The 19,588-nt window shown below is 44.6% G+C and overlaps 1 protein-coding gene across 3 annotated transcripts in view; it reads right to left on the bottom strand.

Moving 5' to 3' along the window:
• The window catches only part of sgca (sarcoglycan, alpha), a 69,252-nt gene that overhangs the window by 13,274 nt on the left and 36,390 nt on the right, over window positions 1–19,588 (bottom strand). For all 3 annotated transcript variants that reach the window (XM_078223905.1, XM_078223906.1, XM_078223907.1), the window contains exons 6-7: window positions 6,771–6,924; window positions 2,549–2,757 (exon numbers count right to left, since the gene is read on the bottom strand). In XM_078223905.1, the coding sequence (XP_078080031.1) occupies window positions 2,549–2,757; window positions 6,771–6,924 (363 nt within the window). The remainder of the gene's footprint in view (window positions 1–2,548; window positions 2,758–6,770; window positions 6,925–19,588) is intronic.

Below are 19,588 nucleotides of genomic sequence, written 5' to 3'. Positions count from 1 at the left end.
AATTCCACACACTCGCCACTCTCTGGGTGAAGAAATTTCTCCTCACCTCAGTTCTAAAACGTTTACCCCTTTATCCCTATGGTGATGGTCTGAAATGCGCTGCCTGGGAGGGTGGTGGAGGTGGGATGCCTCACATCCTTTAAAAAGTACCTGGATGAATACTTGGCATGCCATAACACTCATGCTTATGGGCCAAGTGCCGGCAAGTGGGATTAGGTTGACAATAGCCTAGTGGTATTATCGCTAGACTATTAATCCAGAAACTCAGCTAATGTTCTGGGGACCTGGGTTCGAATCCTGCCATGGCAGATGACTGAATTTGAATTCAATTTTTAAAAATCTGGAATTAAGAATCTAATGATGACCATGAAGCCATTGTTGATTGTTGGAAAAACCCATCGAGTCCACTGATGGCCTTTAGGGAAGGAAATCTGCCATGCATACCTGGTCTGGCCTAAATGTCACTCCAGAGCAACAGCAATGTGGTTGACTCTTAAATGGCCTAGCAAGCCACTCAGTTCAAGGGCAACTAGGGATGGGCAATAAATGCTGACCAGCCAGCGACGCCCAGGTCCCGTGAATTAATTAAAAAAAGGTCAGGGCCTTTCATGCATCAGTGCAGACTCGATGTGCTGAAGGGTCTCTGCTGCACTCTATCATTCTCTAATTCTATCCTCAAACTATGACCCCTAGTTCTGGACTCCCCCACCATTGGGAACATTCTTTCTGAATCTACCCTGTTTAATTCTGTTAGAATTTTATAAGGTTCTATGAGATCCCCTCTCACTCTTCTAAACTCCTATGAATATAAGTCACTATAGTTCTAATATATCTCGGAAGGAGAAACTACAATTTCAATTTACCTGTCAATAAAGACTCCAGAATAGAGATTTTCCGTCTGGTTGAAGTTTGAACATTTTGGCAATCATGTCATATATCCACGTCAGACTTCTCTCTGATAACATAGTACCTTATCATGTCCTTCTGACCAATGGTCTTAGACTCCAGTTTCCTTTGATTACTACATTTCATAACAGGTAATTGGAACTCGCTGCTGGGGAGATAGTGGAAGCAGATACGATAGTGATTTTTAAGGGGCGCCTTGACAAATACGTGAATAGGATGGGAATGGAGGATATGGTCCCCGGAAGGGTAGGGGGTTTCAGTTCAGTCGGGCAGCACGGTCGGTGCAGGCTTGGAGGGCCGAAGGGCCTGTTCCTGTGCTGTAATTTTCTTTGTTCTTTGCTCTTTGTAATTGATTCATTCCTTACAATCCTGTGGCACGTGATGAAGGTGGGAAGCTTTATCAGGTCTTTTTAGTTACCATGTTTGTTGTAAATGACCTTCCTTTCAGTGTTGACTATACTAAATGTCACCAAATAAAGCTCCTTATATTGTCACAAATGTTTTAAAGAAATAAAAAATGATTTGACTGAAAAGATGTGGTTGCCATTGTCTCCTGAATTCAGCGAGATGCGATGCCCCATTGTTGACCATTTGTTAGCATAAATTCCTACATGAGAAGAGGTTTCTTGAAATTTTAAAATCGCTATTAACTTTTGATTGCGAATCCTAATTTACCATTGCCAAGTAATTAAACTTAGTACCAAAGCAACGATCGCAATGTTAAAGCCTTCAGTGCCATTAAAAATTAAATTACAATGATCAGCGCAGACTTTCAGGTGAGATATATATTTAAAACTCATAGAAACCCTACAGTGCAGAAGGAGGCTATTCGGCCCATCGAGTCTGCACCGACCACAATCCCACCCAGGCCCTACCCCCACATATTTACCCGCTAATCCCTCTTAACCTACGCATCTCAGGACTCTAAGGGGCAATTTTTTAACCTGGCCAATCAACCACCCGCACATCTTTGGACTGTGGGAGGAAACCGGAGCACCCGGAGGAAACCCACGCAGACACGAGGAGAATGTGCAAACTCCACACAGACAGTGACCCGAGCCGGGAATCGGACCCGGGACCCTGGAGCTGTGAAGCAGCAGTGCTAACCACTGTGCCACCGTGCCGCCCAAACCTCTTCTACCACCCTCAGTGAAGGGTCCCATGGCACTGTTCAAAGAAGGGCACTGGAGTCTCACAAGGGTTTTGGCGAAGTTATTCTTCAACATATATTACTAACCAGGTTGGCATAGATATGCCATCTTTACCTGAAACTGGCATTGCAGCTTAGCCTCCCATCATAGAAACCAATGGAAATGAAGGTCAGGGAGTATTTACAATGGGAGACAGATCCACAACACCAGTTATACTCTTAGCTGCCTAGTTGAAATATTCCTCCCATTATCCACTCATTCATCACACTGCTATTTGTCAGATGATATAGTGCGCACAGTGGTGTTGAATTTCTTCCCTTACTGCAGTGAATACCCTCAATAGGCTGTGAAGTGTTTTGTGGCACTGATATAAAATGGAAATTCATTCCTTTTAATCTTAAATCTCAGAATACGCTGGAATGTTAAACATAATAATTCACAGGTAACCAAACTATGAGATACTATACTTAAATTGTTAAAACAAAACTTACAAGCCCTCTCGACGACAGCACATTATATAAGCAAGGATGAGACACAGGATCAGGCCAATTGCTAATGGGACGGTTATTGTAACCACATAGTCCAAGAAGTAGTCCCTGTTCTCAAGAGAATTTGAAGGTGGGTCGTATTCTCCACCATCAGTAAGGACACCATCTCCAGGAATCATAGCCTCAGGGATATCAGGTATGGATTTATCAATCTGTAAAGCAAAAATATGGCAGTTTGCTTAAGTTTATTTATTTATTAGTCACAAGTAGGCTTGCATTAACAAAGGGTCATGAAGTTACTGTGAAAATCCCCTCGTCGCCACACTCCGGTGCCTGTTCAGGTACACTGAGGGAGAATTTAGCGTGGCCAATCCACTTAACCAGCACGTCTTTCAGACTGTGGGAGGAAACCTGAGCACCCAGAGGAAACCCACGCAGATACGGGGAGAACGTGCAAACTTCACACAGACAGTGACCCAAGCCGGGAATCAAACCCGGATCACTGGTGCTGTGAGGCAGCAATGTTCACCACTGTGCCACCATGCTGCCGCTGTAAGAAACATGTGAGCACAAATAAATGTACACATTTAAGAAACAGATAAATACACACATGAAGCTCTTTCATCTACATACACCTCCTCAACTTTTCTCATCATTTTCTGTGTCCACATAATGGCAATAACCTAAGTAAACTTTTCGCAACTTAACTACATTCTTCCACCAGTAGTTAAACTACAGCTCAGTTTTGTATCTCCTCTCGCACCTATCTTAGACTATGTTCAATTTTTTAAAAATACTATAGCCCCCACCAGTCTCCATGGGTCTACTATAATTTATTTGAACTCCCCCGCCAATGTCTTGTTTTCTTACAAGTACGGCAATCTTACTTTTTGTAACTATATTCACATAAACATTTTTGAAATATTTATTTAAATATGTCACCTGCCATACCTCCCATTCCTGTGATTTTAATCTCCTGCCTGTCTCACGCACCCCCCGCCCCCTCCATCCCCCACCAAGGGGTCGCTCCATTGAGATGGGACATGCTACTTTCTATATGCTGTTTAAGTTTTAAGTTGAATTATTAGGGTCACAAGCAGGCTTACGTTACTCAAAAGACAAAGGAAATTTGGCATGTCAGCTACGACTCTCACCAACTTTTACAGATGCACTATAGAAAGCATTCTTTCTGGTTGTATCACAGCTTGGAATGGCTCCTGCTCTGCCCAAGACTGCAAGAAACTACAAAGGGTCATGAATGTAGCCCAGTCCATCACGCAAACCAGCCTCCCATCCATTGACTCTGTCTACATTTCCCGCTGCCTCGGAAAAGCAGCCAGCATAATTAAGAACACCACATACCCAGGACATTCTCTCTTCCACCTTTTTCCGTCACCTTCTTCCGTCAGGAAGACAAACGTCTGAGGTCACATACCAACCGACTCAAGAAAAGCATCTTCTCTGCTGCCATCAGACTTTTGAATGGACCTGCCTCGGACTAAGTTGATATTTCTCTACACCCTAGCTATGACTGTAACACTACATTCTGCACTCTCTCCTTTCCTTCTCTATGCACAGTATGCTTTGTCTGTATAGCGTGCAGAAAACAATACTTTTCACTGTATACTATTACATGTGACAATAATAAATCGAATCAAATCAAAATGAAGTTACTGTGAAAGTCCCCTAGTCACCACACTCCGGCACCTGTTTGGGTACACTGAGGGAAAATTTAACATGGCCAATGCACCTAACATTAGGCATGGCAAAGCTGGCCCTTCACAGACTCCTTCTGGTCCCTTGCCTACTCTGATCAATTTGGCCTACTCATCGCAGAGAGATCTTCCATCATACCTGCCCTCCCTTAACAGCCTGGCTTCCAGCTTCCCCTCAATATACACCCAAGCCTGATGACCAAGAGGCCCAGGCTTTTCACTGCAATTCCAACTAACCACTATAATCCCCCAACTTGTTCCTCCTTTATTTGACCTGCCTGGAAGTTTGTTTCCTTTCCCAACCTGCACTTTCTTTGCTCTTCAACCTAGAGGTCCATTCCTTATGTATGTTAAGCGTCTCCTTATTCTGGTTTCCTGAACCCGCTTGCCTCAACAGCTTAATTTTTCTCCAACCAAGCCGCAGTAGGTTTCTTTATCTGGTTTAACCATATTTGCACTGCAAAACCTCTGGAAAGTTTATGGACAAACGCAAACATAATAATTTGCTCACAGCAAACTTTAGCCACTCTTGAACCGTAGCATTCTGAAATATTCATTGGCTTTCGATTTGGTGGTTTTCTTGATCTAAAACTTCATTCAACAAAAATCTACATAAGTTTTATTCAGAACCCTTCAGCACAGGGCAGCATGGTGGCACAGTGATTAGCACTGTTGCCTCACAGCGCCAGGGATCCGGGTTCGATTCCCGGCTTGAGTTTGCACATTCTCCCCATGTCTGCATGGGTTTCCTCTGGGGGCTCCGGTTTCCTCACACAGTCTGAAAGACATGCTGGTTAGGTGCCAAAAGAGAATATGCTGGAAAATCTCAGCAGGCTGAAAATCTCAGCCTATCTACAGCTGATCATAGAATCCCTACAGTGCAGAAGGAGGCCATTCGGCCCATCGAGTCTGCGCCGACCACAATCCCACCCAGGCCCTACCCCCACATATTTACCCGCTAATCCCTCTAACCTACGCATCCCAGGACTCTAAGGGGCAATTTTTAACCTGGCCAATCAACCTAACCCGCACATCTTTGGACTGTGGGAGGAAACCGGAGCACCTGGAGAAAACCCACGCAGACACGAGGAGGATGTGCAAACTCCACACAGACAGTGACCCGAGCATCGAACCTGGGACCCTGGAGCTGTGAAGCAGCAGTGCTAACCACTGTGCTACCGTGCCGCTACCGTGCTGATGGTGAGCTAAACATATCAGACGGAGAGTGACGAGGCCGTTGTCTTGCCTTGTCATGATCTTGCCCAGTGAATGTGGAATTTCTGAAGACCAATTGGGCCTAATGACGATGCTTCAGCCACTCTCCCGATATTGATGGCGGTCATATTGGATGAGGGCGTGGAAGGATGGATTAGTAAATTTGCGGATGACACTAAAGTCGGTGGAGTTGTAGACAGTGCAGAGGGAAGTGGCAGGTTACAGAGGGACATAGATAAGCTGCAGAGCTGGGCTGAGAGGTGGCAAATGGAGTTTAATGCGGAGAAGTGTGAGGTGATTCACTTTGGAAGGAGTAACAGGAATACAGAGTACTGGGCTAATGATAAGATACTTGGTAGTGTGGATGAACAGAGGGATCTGGGTGTCCATGTGCATAGATCCCTGAACGTTGGCACCCAGGTTGATAGGGTTGTTAAGAAGGCGTATGGTGTGTTAGCTTTTATTGGTAGAGGGATTGAGTTTCGGAGCCAGGAGGTCATGCTGCAACTGTACAAAACTCTGGTGCGGCCGCATTTGGAGTATTGCGTACAGTTCTGGTCGCCGTATTATAGGAAAGATGTGGAAGTGTTGGAAAGGGTGCAGAGGGGATTTACCAGGATGTTGCCTGGTATGGTGGGAAAATCGTATGAGGAAAGGCTGAGGGGCTTGAGGTTGTTTTCGTTAGAGAAAAGAAGGTTAAGAGGTGACTTAATAGAGGCATACAAGATGATCAGAGGATTAGATGGGGTGGATAGTGAGAGCCTTTTTCCTCGGATGGTGTTGGCTAGCACGAGGGGACATAGCTTTAAATTGAGGGGTGAGAGATATAGGACAGATGTTAGAGGTAGGTTCTTTACTCAGAGAGTAGTAAGGGCGTGGAATGCCCTGCCTGCAGCAGTGGTGGACTCGTCAACGTTGAGAGCGTTCAAGTGGTTATTGGATAAACATATGGATGATATTGGAATAGTGTAGATTAGAGGGGCTTTAGATTGGTACCACTGGTCGGCGCAACATCGAGGGCCGAAGGGCCTGTACTGCGCTGTAATGTTCTATGTTCTATGTTTCTATGTCTGGCAGCATCTGTAAGGAGAGAAAAGAGCATTGGCCATGCTAAATTCCCCCTCAGTGTACCCAAACAGGCGCCAGAGTGTGGCGACTAGGGGATTTTCACAGTAACTTCATTGCAGTGTTAAACCTTCAGAGCTTTTAGATAGAGGGAGGGACATTTTGTTGCAGAATATATTTTGAGAATGGTTTGTGACTTATCATAAACTTTGCCAGACAAAAATACTCACCAATGTAATATTACACCAGTTAATAATAAAATGAGGACTCAAGCTATCCTCACAGCTGATGGGTTCTAGTTGGTCAGTGCACTGTTCATCAGGGCTTGCTTCTTCCTCCAGGCACGAGGGAAAGGGAACATTGGAGCCAACCTTTATGTACACGCTGTTTTAAAAAAACACAAGCGTATCATGTTATATTTATTGTTAATTAGGGTAAGATTTTAAAAATAACTGCATTATGCCAAGCAGATTTTAAAAATTACAAATCTGGTGAAGACATTTTTGTATCAAAGAATTACATTCAACGCTAGGCACTTTTTTTGGACAAAAATAGCATTTTTAAAGACACTAATGCATCTTGTTTATTGGTGTGGGGTTTTTTTTGTTATCATTGGGAAGGATCCAGTATTCTCCTTGGAAGGAATTCTGCAACAACAAACATTTAACAAAGGCTCCAGAAATCAGAGAAGACATTTGGATATATCTCGCGAACAGAAATCTGATGCTTCCCTGAAGTTCTTTTGGATGTTTTCTTTGTTAAATCAATGTCATTGTTGCTGCTACTCTCGAGCGACACAGAACATCAGATTTCTTTGGATGGTAAATTTCAAAGTAATAGTTCACTCGTGCCTAGTATCATGTCATCGTGCATATTACAGTAAGACATTCTGTGAGGTCCCCTGTTACTTTTTATTATCAAGTCGATCAGCCAACCCTCCTAAAATGTTTCTCCTCCGTTGTCCTGCTCTGGAAGACTGCCCTTGTTCAGTCCCATTCATACCAATGCAAATATTGTCAGCGAATCATTTATCTCATCTCTCCTTTCACCCTGAAAGGGTTAATAATCACAGAAGCTTAAAAATCACATAAGCTGCAAGCTGTATCTCAGTCACACAGGGAAAGCTATGTGCAAACCGCAGGTCTCGATTAAAGCAGACCCAGATAAGAGTCAAGGCCTAAGGCAGCTCATGTTTGCCCATTAGAACAAAGAACAATGGAAAGGGAGGTTTATATACCATTGGACAGATATACAGCTATCATTTCTTGATGACATAACATGCACAAGTTATAATTGGACACTACCCCAATGTATGAATGCAAGAACCGTAATTAATAACTGTGATAGAGATAACTCCTATACTTAATTGATAAATGCTAATTACTTGTAATTGAATTTGAAACAATAATTGCTTGTGTATTTCTGAATTCTGCACTCTGACTGGTCTGAATGACTTAGTCGGAGTCCTGTAGCACTGTAGTTGGTCAATAAATCATCTTGAAACCACTCCGCGATTTTGTCTGGCTACTAAAGGGGACAATAGTTTTAAATACAACAAGAAAAACATCAAGACAGCACCGTAACATATCCACTCATTATTATCTCAGTAGTCCTCTTTCTCAGACCCTCCTCTTTCAGACATATACTACTCCTTGGCTTCATCATTGGCAGACATGGGGTAGACTTAGAAATATATGCTTCGGGTGCACAGCAATACCTGTCCATCAGCCCCTCTACTCTCTCTATGATATTATATATATGCTGGGTAGACTAATGGGACTGAAGGTGGATAGGTCCCCGGGTCCGGATGGAATGCATCCCAGGGTATTGAAAGAAATGTCAGAGGTAATAGTGGATGCGTTAGTGATTATTTATCAAAACTCGTTGCATTCTGGGGTAGTGCCGGTTGATTGGAAAACGGCTAATGTTACGCCGCTGTTTAAAAAAGGAAGGAGACAAAAGGCGGGTAACTATAGGCCGGTCAGCTTAACGTCTGTAGTAGGGAAAATGCTGGAATCCATTATTAAAGAGGAGATAGCAGGGCATCTAGATAGAAATGGTTCGATCAATCAGACGCAGCATGGATTCATGAGGGGAAAGTCGTGCTTGACGAACATGTTGGATTTTTATGAAGATGTGACTAGGGCGGTTGATGGAGGAGAACCGGTGGATGCGGTGTTTTTGGATTTCCAAAAGGCGTTTGATAAGGTGCCCCATAAAAGGCTACTGAAGAAGATTAGGGCACACGGAGTTGGGGGTAGTGTGTTAAAGTGGATTGGGGACTGGCTATCCGACAGGAAGCAAAGAGTCGGAATAAATGGGTGTTTTTCCGGTTGGAGGAAGGTAACTAGTGGCGTGCCGCAGGGATCGGTACTCGGGCCGCAACTATTTACCATTTATATAGATGATCTGGAGGAGGGGACGGAGTGTAGGGTAACGAAGTTTGCAGACGACACAAAGATAAGTGGAAAAGTGAATCGTGTGGAGGACGGAGAAGATCTGCAGAGAGATTTGGACAGGCTGAGTGAGTGGGCGAGGATATGGCAAATGGAGTATAACGTTGATAAATGCGAGGTTATACACTTTGGAGGAAATAATAACAAATGGGATTACTATCTCAATGGAAACAAATTAAAACATGCTACCGTGCAAAGGGACCTGGGGGTCCTTGTGCATGAGACGCAAAAGCCCAGTCTGCAGGTACAACAGGTGATCAAGAAGGCAAATGGGATGTTGGCCTATATTGCGAGGGGGATAGAATATAAAAGCAGGGATGTCTTGATGCACCTGTACAGGGCATTGGTGAGGCCGCAGCTGGAATACTGTGTGCAGTATTGGTCCCCTTATATGAGGAAGGATATATTGGCATTGGAGGGAGTGCAGAGAAGGTTCACCAGGTTGATACCGGAGATGAGGGGTTTGGATTATGAGGAGAGGCTGAGGAGATTGGGTTTGTACTCGTTGGAGTTTAGAAGGATGAGGGGGGATCTTATGGAGACTTATAAGATAATGCGGGGGCTGGATAGGGTAGAGGCGGAGAGATTCTTTCCACTTAGTAAGGAAGTTAAAACTAGAGGACACAGCCTCAAAATAAAGGGGGGTCGGCTTAAGACAGAGTTGAGGAGGAACTTCTTCTCCCAGAGGGTGGTGAATCTCTGGAATTCTCTGCCCACTGAGGTGGTGGAGGCTACCTCGCTGAATATGTTTAAAGCGCGGATGGATGGATTCCTGATCGGTAAGGGAATTAAGGGTTATGGGGATCAGGCGGGTAAGTGGTACTGATCCACGTCAGATCAGCCATGATCTTATTGAATGGCGGGGCAGGCTCGAGGGGCTAGATGGCCTACTCCTGCTCCTATTTCTTATGTTCTTATGTTCTTATATTGGATTGTGTCCAATGTCCAGTCTTGGAGGAACCACAATTTTCTCCAGGTAAATATTGGGAAGACCAAAATAGCTTTCTTTGGCTCCTGACACAAACTCACCACAAATTCCCTTGTCCTCTACTGCACTAATTCCCGTTTGCCTCATGTTCCGGCTTTTGCTGATTCCCAGTCACCTTTAGGATTAAATCGCCCATGACCTTTCGCTATCTCTCTACAACGCTGAAAACACCCAAACAAATCCCCCACCAAACTCTCAATTCCTTTCATTGGAGACATTTATGTGACTCTCTTTTCCTCTTCTTTCCTTCTTCAGACCACCTTTTGAAACTATTTTCCGAACTACCTTTGCTTCTCCATTTCTCTCTCCTCCTTAAAACCCATCTCTTCAACCAGACTTGAGAAGCTCTTCTTTGTCTTTTAGTCCATTTTTTAATCTGATCTCTGAGAAGCAGTTTGAGAAGTTTTTCTTCAATTTAAATGCTCTAAGAGTTGCACATTGTTGGTTCGCATTACACCCTGGTTAAATAGGCCACAAACCCAGGATCTTATAATGTGTATAGGCACCCTCCCTAACAGCAGTCACTCATCTGTGCAACCTTAAAACCTTTTCCTGAACTTCAACTAGGAGTCAACATGGAATTGCCAATTTCTAATTAATTCAATCACATCAGGAAATAAAACTTGTGCACGATGTCTGATGAAACATGGACACAGTAAGAAGTTTAACAACACCAGGTTAAAGTCCACCAGGTTTATTTGGTAGCAAAAGCCACACAAGCTTTCGGAGCTCCAAGCCCCTACACCCAGAGGGAGGCGTCCCTGATATTAAGGAGCTCACAGATTCTGAGGAACAGGCCACACGCCTGCTAATGAGGTAGTCTGCTCCACCTCTGGGTGGGGTTGGCATACAGTGCTGATGCCAGGTTGGTGGTTTCACACCGACAATCCCTGTGATAGAATGGACAACCACAAGCTTCCATCCCGTCTCCTTAATCCCAAGGGGCAATACTTACTTTTTTCTAACATTTAGTGTTCTTTCCTGGAAATCTCCCAATGCAACAAAACAAAAGGTTGAGGTAGATGAAGAGTAATATAACGAAGAAGAAAGTAAAGCTTCCCATGAGTTCCTGCTCATGTTGTTCAGGCACCAGTCCTCTATCTACACCCCTTCCATCACTTGGCTTCTCTGTCCCATGTTTCGGTTCAGATGCTTACACACAAGGGGAATTCAGTTTCAAGTTTATTTTGTCACAAATAGGCTTACATTAACACTGCAATGAAATTACTGTGAAAATCCCCTGGTTGCCACACCCCGGTGCCTGTTCGGGTACACTGAGGGAGGATTTAGCATGGCCAATGCACCTAACCAGCATGTCTTTCAGACTGTGGGAGGAAACAGGAGCACCTGGAGGAAACCCACGCAGACACGGGAAGAACGTGCAGACTCCGCACAGACAGTGACCCAAGCTGGGAATCGAATCCAGGTCCCTGGCGCTGTGAAGCAGCAGCGCTGACCACTGTGCCACTATGCTGCCCCAGTTTGATTGTGTAAGTGAGAATGTTACATTCCCACAGTACGTGAAGTGGGAAATGGTTGAGTATATCTCATCTTCCTAAGACCAAGGTGCTGATTGCTGTAAGCTTTGAATTTGTGGGAATCAGAACTAAGGATTTTTGAGGAAGGTCACACCTACATATCGGCTCTGAGGTCAGTCCCTAAGGGTGTGTGATAGGTGTGAGCAAAGTCAGCTTTCATTTGTGACAACATCAGAAGCATGTTATTAATTTCAGGCATCAATGGAGCCCAGGGCTACTTCAATGCTGCAGCAAACAGCTCAGGACAATTGCCCTCACTTCCTCCATGGGAGCAGCTTTGAACAAAATAGGCAATAATTTTTATCCTGCCTTCCAGACCCTGGTATCCAGGATGTGGGCTGCTGACTCACAGGACTTTCATAGACTTATATCTGCCATTAAAACAACCAGGTCACTGGATGAATGGGATCACAGATTCAGGGCCAATCAGAATCATGGAATCATAGAATCATTGCAGTGCAGAAGGAGGCCATTCAGCCCATCGAGTCTGCACCAACAACAATCCCACCCAGGCCCTATCCCCGTAATCCCATGTATTTACCCTGCTAATCTCCCTGACACTAAGGGGCAATTTAGCATGGCGTATCAACCTAACCCACACATCTTTGGACTGGTAGGGGCTGGACCCAACCAACCTGAAGCTCCCACTGCTCAGACTAGCAGCTCATGCAAGACACCTGGCCTTGGTCATAGCAAAATGCTGCTGGTTCATAGAAGGCAACCTTTGAACAAGTTCTCAATGTGCAGCTAGCTAGGACACCCTTTCAGGATTAAGCTGTCTTGTGGGGATGAACATGCCAATATCGGAACAACCTCGCACATTCCTGGCCTTCTTGAGGCACCGAGCATAAGCTCTAGAATAGGAAAACAAAAGCACATCTGGATATCCAAGCAAAAATTTCCTCACGAAAACATAGGTTGACTTCTTGTTCACCTTGAAGTTTATTGTATTAAAGGAGAATGCGCAATCCACTATTTATGGAAATCAGGGTTGGAAAGGAAAAGATGCACAGAGTGATGTCCTATTCAGGTGATGACTATTGACCTGGTCTTCTTGGGGAAAAGAGGTCTTGATGTGTTGTAATGTTCTAAGATGGGAACTGGACTGAAGGATCTGTCTATTATTTGAAGGCAAGGGGAGAAGGAATTAAGGAAATGAAGATTTATTTGTGTTCCAATGGCCGTTGCATCAGTCACTGAGGAATATTTTGAGTGTTGATCATCTTGATGCTTTTCTCTGTACAGCTATCGATCCTGAAGCAGTCAGAACAACCAAGGAATGTTCCAGTCTTCTACATGGCAGCACGGTGGCATAGTGGTTAGCACTGCTGCCTCACAGTGCCAGGGACCTGGGTTCGATTCCCAGCTTGGGTGACTGTCTGTATGGAGTTTGAACCTTCTCCCCATGTCTGCGTGGGTTTCCTCCAGGTGCTCCGGTTTCCTCCTACAGTCCAAAGATGTGTGCGTTAGGTTGATTGGCCATGCTAAATTGCCCGTGGTGTCCCGGGATGTGTAGGTTAGAGGGATTAGCAGGGTTGGGGGGATAGGGGTTAGGGTGGGGCTGTTGTCGGTGCAGACTCAATGGGCTGAATGGCCTCATTCTGAACTGCAGGGTATGATCTATCAATAGCAAAGCTCAGCAAGAGACAGCTGGCTAAAGTTTTGCATTACTCACAATCTGCGGCAAAAGTGTCCTCTCAATGGCCATTCTGGTAGAGCCGCATGAGCAGCTCTGTGAGAATGATAGGCCCTATATTACTGCTCCATCACTGGGGCACAAGTGTTGATGAATGCACCAGCTCTCAAGTGAAGTACTTGGGTCACCTAATAAACACCTGCCCTTTCTGTGTCTTGTTGATATACTGAGCACCTATCTAAAATTAGACCATAAAAGGTGAGGCTGAGACAGAGTAAGCTGGGCAGGTGACAAGGACTGTAGTTTCTGATGGAGTGGTTGTAAATCTCCCTCACTGCCTCCTTAGCAAGACCCTCACTTGTGATACACATCTACTCATTGATATTCTCATAGGATCAGAGTTGCCTGTATCATGCTTACAAAGTGTTAGGGTCAGGTTTGCCTGTATAATCTTAATGTTATACAAAGTGCGAGGGAGAAAAATACAGCTATTTGGCAATAGCATGCTTCACTCTCTCATTCTCGGGAAAACCAAACGAAGACTCTTCAGGCTGATTTTACCATCACGTTGCACCCGTTCTCGGGCGCAGAAACTTGGTCAAGTTGGGCGTGAGGCGAGTAGCACGATCCGCGCCCACCTCCGCACCGGTTCCCCCTTCACCAAGGCCCGAAAATGACCACGATTGGGACCGTGCCTGAAACGGGCGTGACAGCAATTTAAATGCATTTGCATACATTTAAATTGACTTAATGGGCTGCGCTTCCCACCCTTTACCACCACGTTCGCCCATCTGGAATCGGCGCAAAACAGACATGCTACATATAAGTCCGATTCGGGCGCTTCACTTAGTGAGGAGGTAGGTGCCGAGCATCCTACGGCTCTCTGCTTGAGATTGGTGGGGGTGGGGGTTAGGGAGGGGGGGTGGGCAGGTGGGTCTGCAACCACTCTGCTTGAGATCAGTGGGGGTGAAAGGGGGTCCGCTGCCACTCTGCTTGAGATCAGTGGGGGTGAAAGGGGGTCCGCTGCCACTCTACCTGAGATCAGTGGGGGGTAAGGGGGCAGGGACCTGTGATCGGTCTGGGCTAGTCTCGGTCTGAGCATGCGCAGTTGGAGGCACCGATTGAAGCTGCAGGATTTTGGGTGCGATAAGCCCCGTCCGTAGGCTTGTGCAACACAATTTGGACTCGCTGATATTTTTTCAGGCAGGGTGCGTATGGGGGGTGCCTCAGAACAGGTCTAAAAGTCGGATCTGAAACACTCCCAGCTTCAAGTCCGCCCAGCACTTAGAATCAAATGGTAAAATAGGGCCCTTGGACTTTCAGGCAGGGACTTTAATTTGAACTATGTAGTAAGAAGCCAGTTCCAGTGTTCCAACTAATGGTTCATGAGGAAAAAGGCCTCAATCCAGGAATTAGACAGTCATTTATAGTTACGATCCAGTTACAAGAAATTAGCATATACCAATCAAAGATTTATATTTGCATGGAAGTTATATTTACATCCACTCAAAACTATCGATGAGGTTTACATCATGCAAACATAAGGAGATAGTTGTCCAATTAAAACTTGTGCGCATTTTCCTAATTATAATGTCAGCTAATGCTTTGGGGACCCAAGTTTGAATCCCATCGTGGCAGGTGGTAGAATTTGAATTCAGTTAAAAAAAATCTGGAATTAAGAATCTACTGATAACCATGAAACCATTGTCGATTGTCAGAAAAACCGATCTGGTTCACTAATGTCCTTCAGGGAAGGAAATCTGCCATCCTTACCTGGTCTGGCCTACATGTGACTTCAGAGCCACAGCAATGTGGTTGACTCTCAACTGCCCTCTGAAATATCCTAGCAGACCACTCAGTCGGAGGGCAACTAGGGGATGGGCAGTAAGTGCTGGCCAGCAATGCCCATGTCCCACTTATGAATCAAGAAAAAGTCTAGCAGTGATAGCTATATCTCTGACCAATGGTATATTAACCTCCCTTTCCATTGTCCCTTGTTCTCATGGGCAAACCTGAGCTGCAGCTGCACATCATCAAATTAAATGGTCCTTGACTCTTATCTGGGTCTGCTTTAATCAAGACCTGTTGTTTGCACATAGTTTTCCCTGTGCGAGTGAGATTCAGCTTGCAGCTTATATGATTTTTAAAGTCTTAAAGTTGATTTATTAGTACACGCCAGCTTACATTAACACTGCAATGAATTTACTGTGAAAATCCCCAAGTCGCCACACTCCAGCGCCTGTTCGGATACGCTGAGGGAGACTTTAGCATGGCCGAACTTGTGTGATTATTAACCCTTTCACGAAGCTATGCTCATCCAGAATGCTAAACCCTGCTTTTGAGAAGCCCGAGCTGTGAAGCTGGAAGAGGCGGCGTTGTAAACATCTCCCAACTCCCACAATCAGCCCGAGGCAAGCCTAAGGCTGATTAAACTGGATGTCAATAGCTTGTTCCAAAAAGTTGTTCGCTGCTGTGATACTACTTAAATATCAGTCTCAACATATCCCGATTTCAGCTTGTCTCAGCTGAGCCTGGCAACATATGCACATTATATTTTACATTGCAACTTATCCTCAGTGCATTGCGGGCATAAAAGCAATGGTCCTCATTACTAAATACTTAAATCAGCCACGCGTGATCCTAACAGGCATATCATGGGAGGGGACATCTTAGAAATTCAGAAGTTTCCATTTTGGAATACAAAAAAGAATCCATTTTAATTTGTTGGTTCGTCAATCAGTTCCCCCAAAGTTTAGGTTTCAGAAATGCCAAAACCGATGTGGAATTCCAGGTCAGATTTTTCTTTTAAAAAAGGATCCCAAATTTTCCAGACAGCTATTTTTAATATTTTGGGAACTGAGCTCATTCTGTGGGGCTGGAGTCACCTTTTCACTCTTTCAGCTTCACTGGGCTGGAATGTCAAAGAAATGAAATTTGACACTAATAACATGTGCAACACTTCTTCCTTTATACACATGCCACCTACTGGTACTAAGAGTGACAGTCTTTAGAGAAAAGCTCCAATGCTTTTCTCGCTCGCTTGGGCACAAATGCAAATTTCACAGCTCGGGGCAGTAAGGTGCGCATCACGAGCCATGAAATTTTGAGGCAATTAATTTCCTTTTGTAAATTTTCAATCAACAATTCCACTCATTAATTCCTCACAGTAAATTTAGGTTGTTTAAATTTGGTTTGGAGTTGAAGGGCCGAACTTTCATCTCCCGATGGAAGCAGCAATGGGGTCGGAATGGGGACGGCACGGTGGCACACAGTGGTTAGCATTGGTTCGATTCCCGGCTTGGGTCACTGTCTGCGTGGAGCTTGCACGTTCTCCCCGTGTCTGCGTGGGTTTTCTCCGGGTGCTCCGGGAGTTTCCTCCCACAGTCTGAAAGACGTGCTGGTTAGGTGCATTGATCCGAAGTGGCGCCGGACTGTGGCGACTAGGGGAATTTCACAGTAATTTCATTGCAGTGTTAATGTAAGACTTACCTGTGACTAATAAATAAACTTTAAAAAAGGAAAAGTTAAGTTGTCCGAAAATTGCAATTCGCAGTTTCTTCCCGACTGCTGTATTTCCGAGTGTCCTTTTCATGGGTCGAGAAGGATTTGGGCGCAATCTTACTGGCCGTTCTCGCCCTACTCCTGCTGCAGTGAGGACGGAGAATTTAGCACCCAGCCAAATCTCCATTCACTGCAGCACGATGCGAAAATTCCCCTGGTGTGAACGGACGTAAGAATCCAGTCTTTGAACCCTGCACAGACCTCTTCTGAGGTCAACATTGCCATTGTGAGCATCAAAGGAAATTTGAATTCCTTTCCCCTCGCTATTCTCCTGTGTCGATGGGAGTTATGGAAGTTCTAAAAAAGAATCCCGCCAGCTCTGCGAATTCATGATCACTGGGCGACATCTGCTGTGAGATTCAGAACATTCTGACAAGTAAATGTCAAATGTTCTGACACCTTAAATATCACTATTAAGTGTTGCATTGTAATGTAGATGCGCTTTTAATGCAGTGATTGATCATAAGGCATGGATGACACAGTGGTTAGCACTGCTGCCTCAGTCCAACGCCGGCATCTCCACATCATTCCTCACAGCACCAGAGACCTGGGTTCAATTCCAGCCTGTGGTCACTGTCTGTGTGAAGTTTGCACATTCTCCCCGTGTCTGCATGGATTTCCTCTAGGTGCTCTGGTTTCTTCCCACGGTCCAAAGATGTGTGGGTTAGGTTGATTGACCATGCTAAATTGTCTCTTAGTGTCAGGGAGACGAGCAAGGTAAGTATGTGGGGTTATGGGGATAGGGCCTGAGTGGGATTGTTGTTGGCGCAGGCTCAATGGGCTAAATGGCCTCCTTCAGCACTGTAGGGATTCTATGGATTCTTAGTTCAAATTTATTTATTAGTGTCACAAGTAGGCTTGCATTAACACTTCAATGAAGCTACTGTGAAAATCCCCTAGTTGGCACACTCCAGCAGGTACACTGAGGGAGAAATTAGCATGGCCAATGCACCTAACCAGCACATCTTTTGGACTGTGGGGGGAAATGGGAACACCCGGAGGAAACCCACGCAGACACAGGGAGAACATGCAGACTCTGCACAGACAGTGACCTAAGCAGGGAATTGAACCTGGGTTCCTGGCACTGTGAGGCAGCAGTGCTAACCACTGTGCCACTGTGCGACAGAGATCTGTCCTGAAAAGGTAACTTGGTTATTACATTGACCAGCATTGTCAAAGTGTTGACATACAGTACAGCAGTTATCATTTTGGAGAAAGTGCCATTCTAAACTGTGGAGAAAATGTGCTGGTAAACTTTTCTGTCTTTTCTTGGACTGTGATTTCAATGTCCAGGGACATTTTAACTTTGAAAGTATATTGCTCCATTGCCAAAGGGAAAAAATGCCCACTCTACTCCATTTATTGACAGGCAATCTACTTCGAAATGGAAATCTAACACCAACTGTTTTCAATTTCAGGGTCTGGCGCTGCAAGCCAATGTTTTGATAAATATGGTTGTTATGAACACTGGGCTGAATTCCAAAATCTGTATGTGTGCTCAGCTCCGTTGATACAGCTGTTCAAGAGCGTGATTAACAGTTTTGAGAGGCTGTAATAACATTATCTGCCTTTGATGTCATTTCTGACTACATGGTTATTTGTTACTTAGGTGTTTTATGTTTTTACTAAAGGACTACAGTTTACTTTATTTACAGTATCAATGACAAATGTTTAAATGAGAGTTTTATTGATTGTTACTGATTTTTTTTAACCTCAATTTAGAAGAATCTCCATTGCCAGTAATCCAGAGATCCAGGCTAATGCTCTGGGACCTGGGTTCAGATCCCACCATGGCAGATGGTGACATTTGAATTCAATAAAAATCTGGAATTAAAAATGTAATGATGACTTTGAAGCCATTGTCAATTGTTGTAAAAACCTTTCTGGTTCACTAACGTCCTTTAGAGAAGGAAATCTGCTACCTACATGCGACTCCAGACCCACAGCAATGTGGTTCATTCTGAAATGCCCTCTGAAATGGCTGAGCAAGGCACTCAGTTCAGGGGCAAATAGAGGTGGGCAATAAATGCTGGTTCAGCCGTCAACACCTATATCCCCTGGCTGAATAAAAAAAAACTTGTGTGGCATAAATATTACTTGCCACTTGTCAGCCTAAGCATGGATATTGTCCAGGTGTTGTTGCATTTAGACTACTTCAGTATCTGAGGAGTCGTGAATGATGCCGAACATTGTGCAACCATCTGCGAACATCCCCACTTCTGACCTCAAGATGGAAGAAGGTCATTGATGAAGCAGCTGAAGATGGTTGGGCCTCGGACACTAACCCTGAGGAACTCCAGCAGAGATGTCCTGGAACTGAGATGAATGACCTCGAATAACCACAACCACAACCATCTTCCTTGTTGTTAGGTATGAATCCAACCAGTAGAGGGTTTTCTCCTTGGTTCCCATTGACTCCAGTTTTGCTCGGGCTCCTTGAAGCCACACTCAGTCAAATGCAGCCTTGTTATCAAAAGGGCAGTCACCTTCACCTCACCTCTGGAGTTCATCTCACCTCTTTTGTGCAGCTGTAAAGGCCTTAGATAAAAAATAGACTGCAAGCAGATCTGGATATGACAGAATTGGCATATTTCCTTTAAACTAGTTGTGCATTACATAGAAATTACATCACAGAGACAGACCTTTCAGCCCAACTAATGTTTATGCCGTACACAAGTCTCTGCTCATCCTACTTCTAACACAGTAAGCACGGCCTTCCACTCCCTTTATCTCTTATGTAGTTATGTCATTTTCCTTTAAATGCATCTATATTATTTCCCTCACTAACTATGTGGCAGCAGATTCCACATTCTAATTACTCTCTGGGGAAAGACGTTGCATTTGAATTCCTTGCTGCAATTATTAGTAA

This window comes from Mustelus asterias, chromosome 11, assembly GCF_964213995.1.
Source record: "Mustelus asterias chromosome 11, sMusAst1.hap1.1, whole genome shotgun sequence".
Classification (NCBI taxonomy): Eukaryota; Metazoa; Chordata; class Chondrichthyes; order Carcharhiniformes; family Triakidae; genus Mustelus; species Mustelus asterias.
This window is presented reverse-complemented; position numbering and strand designations above follow the sequence as displayed.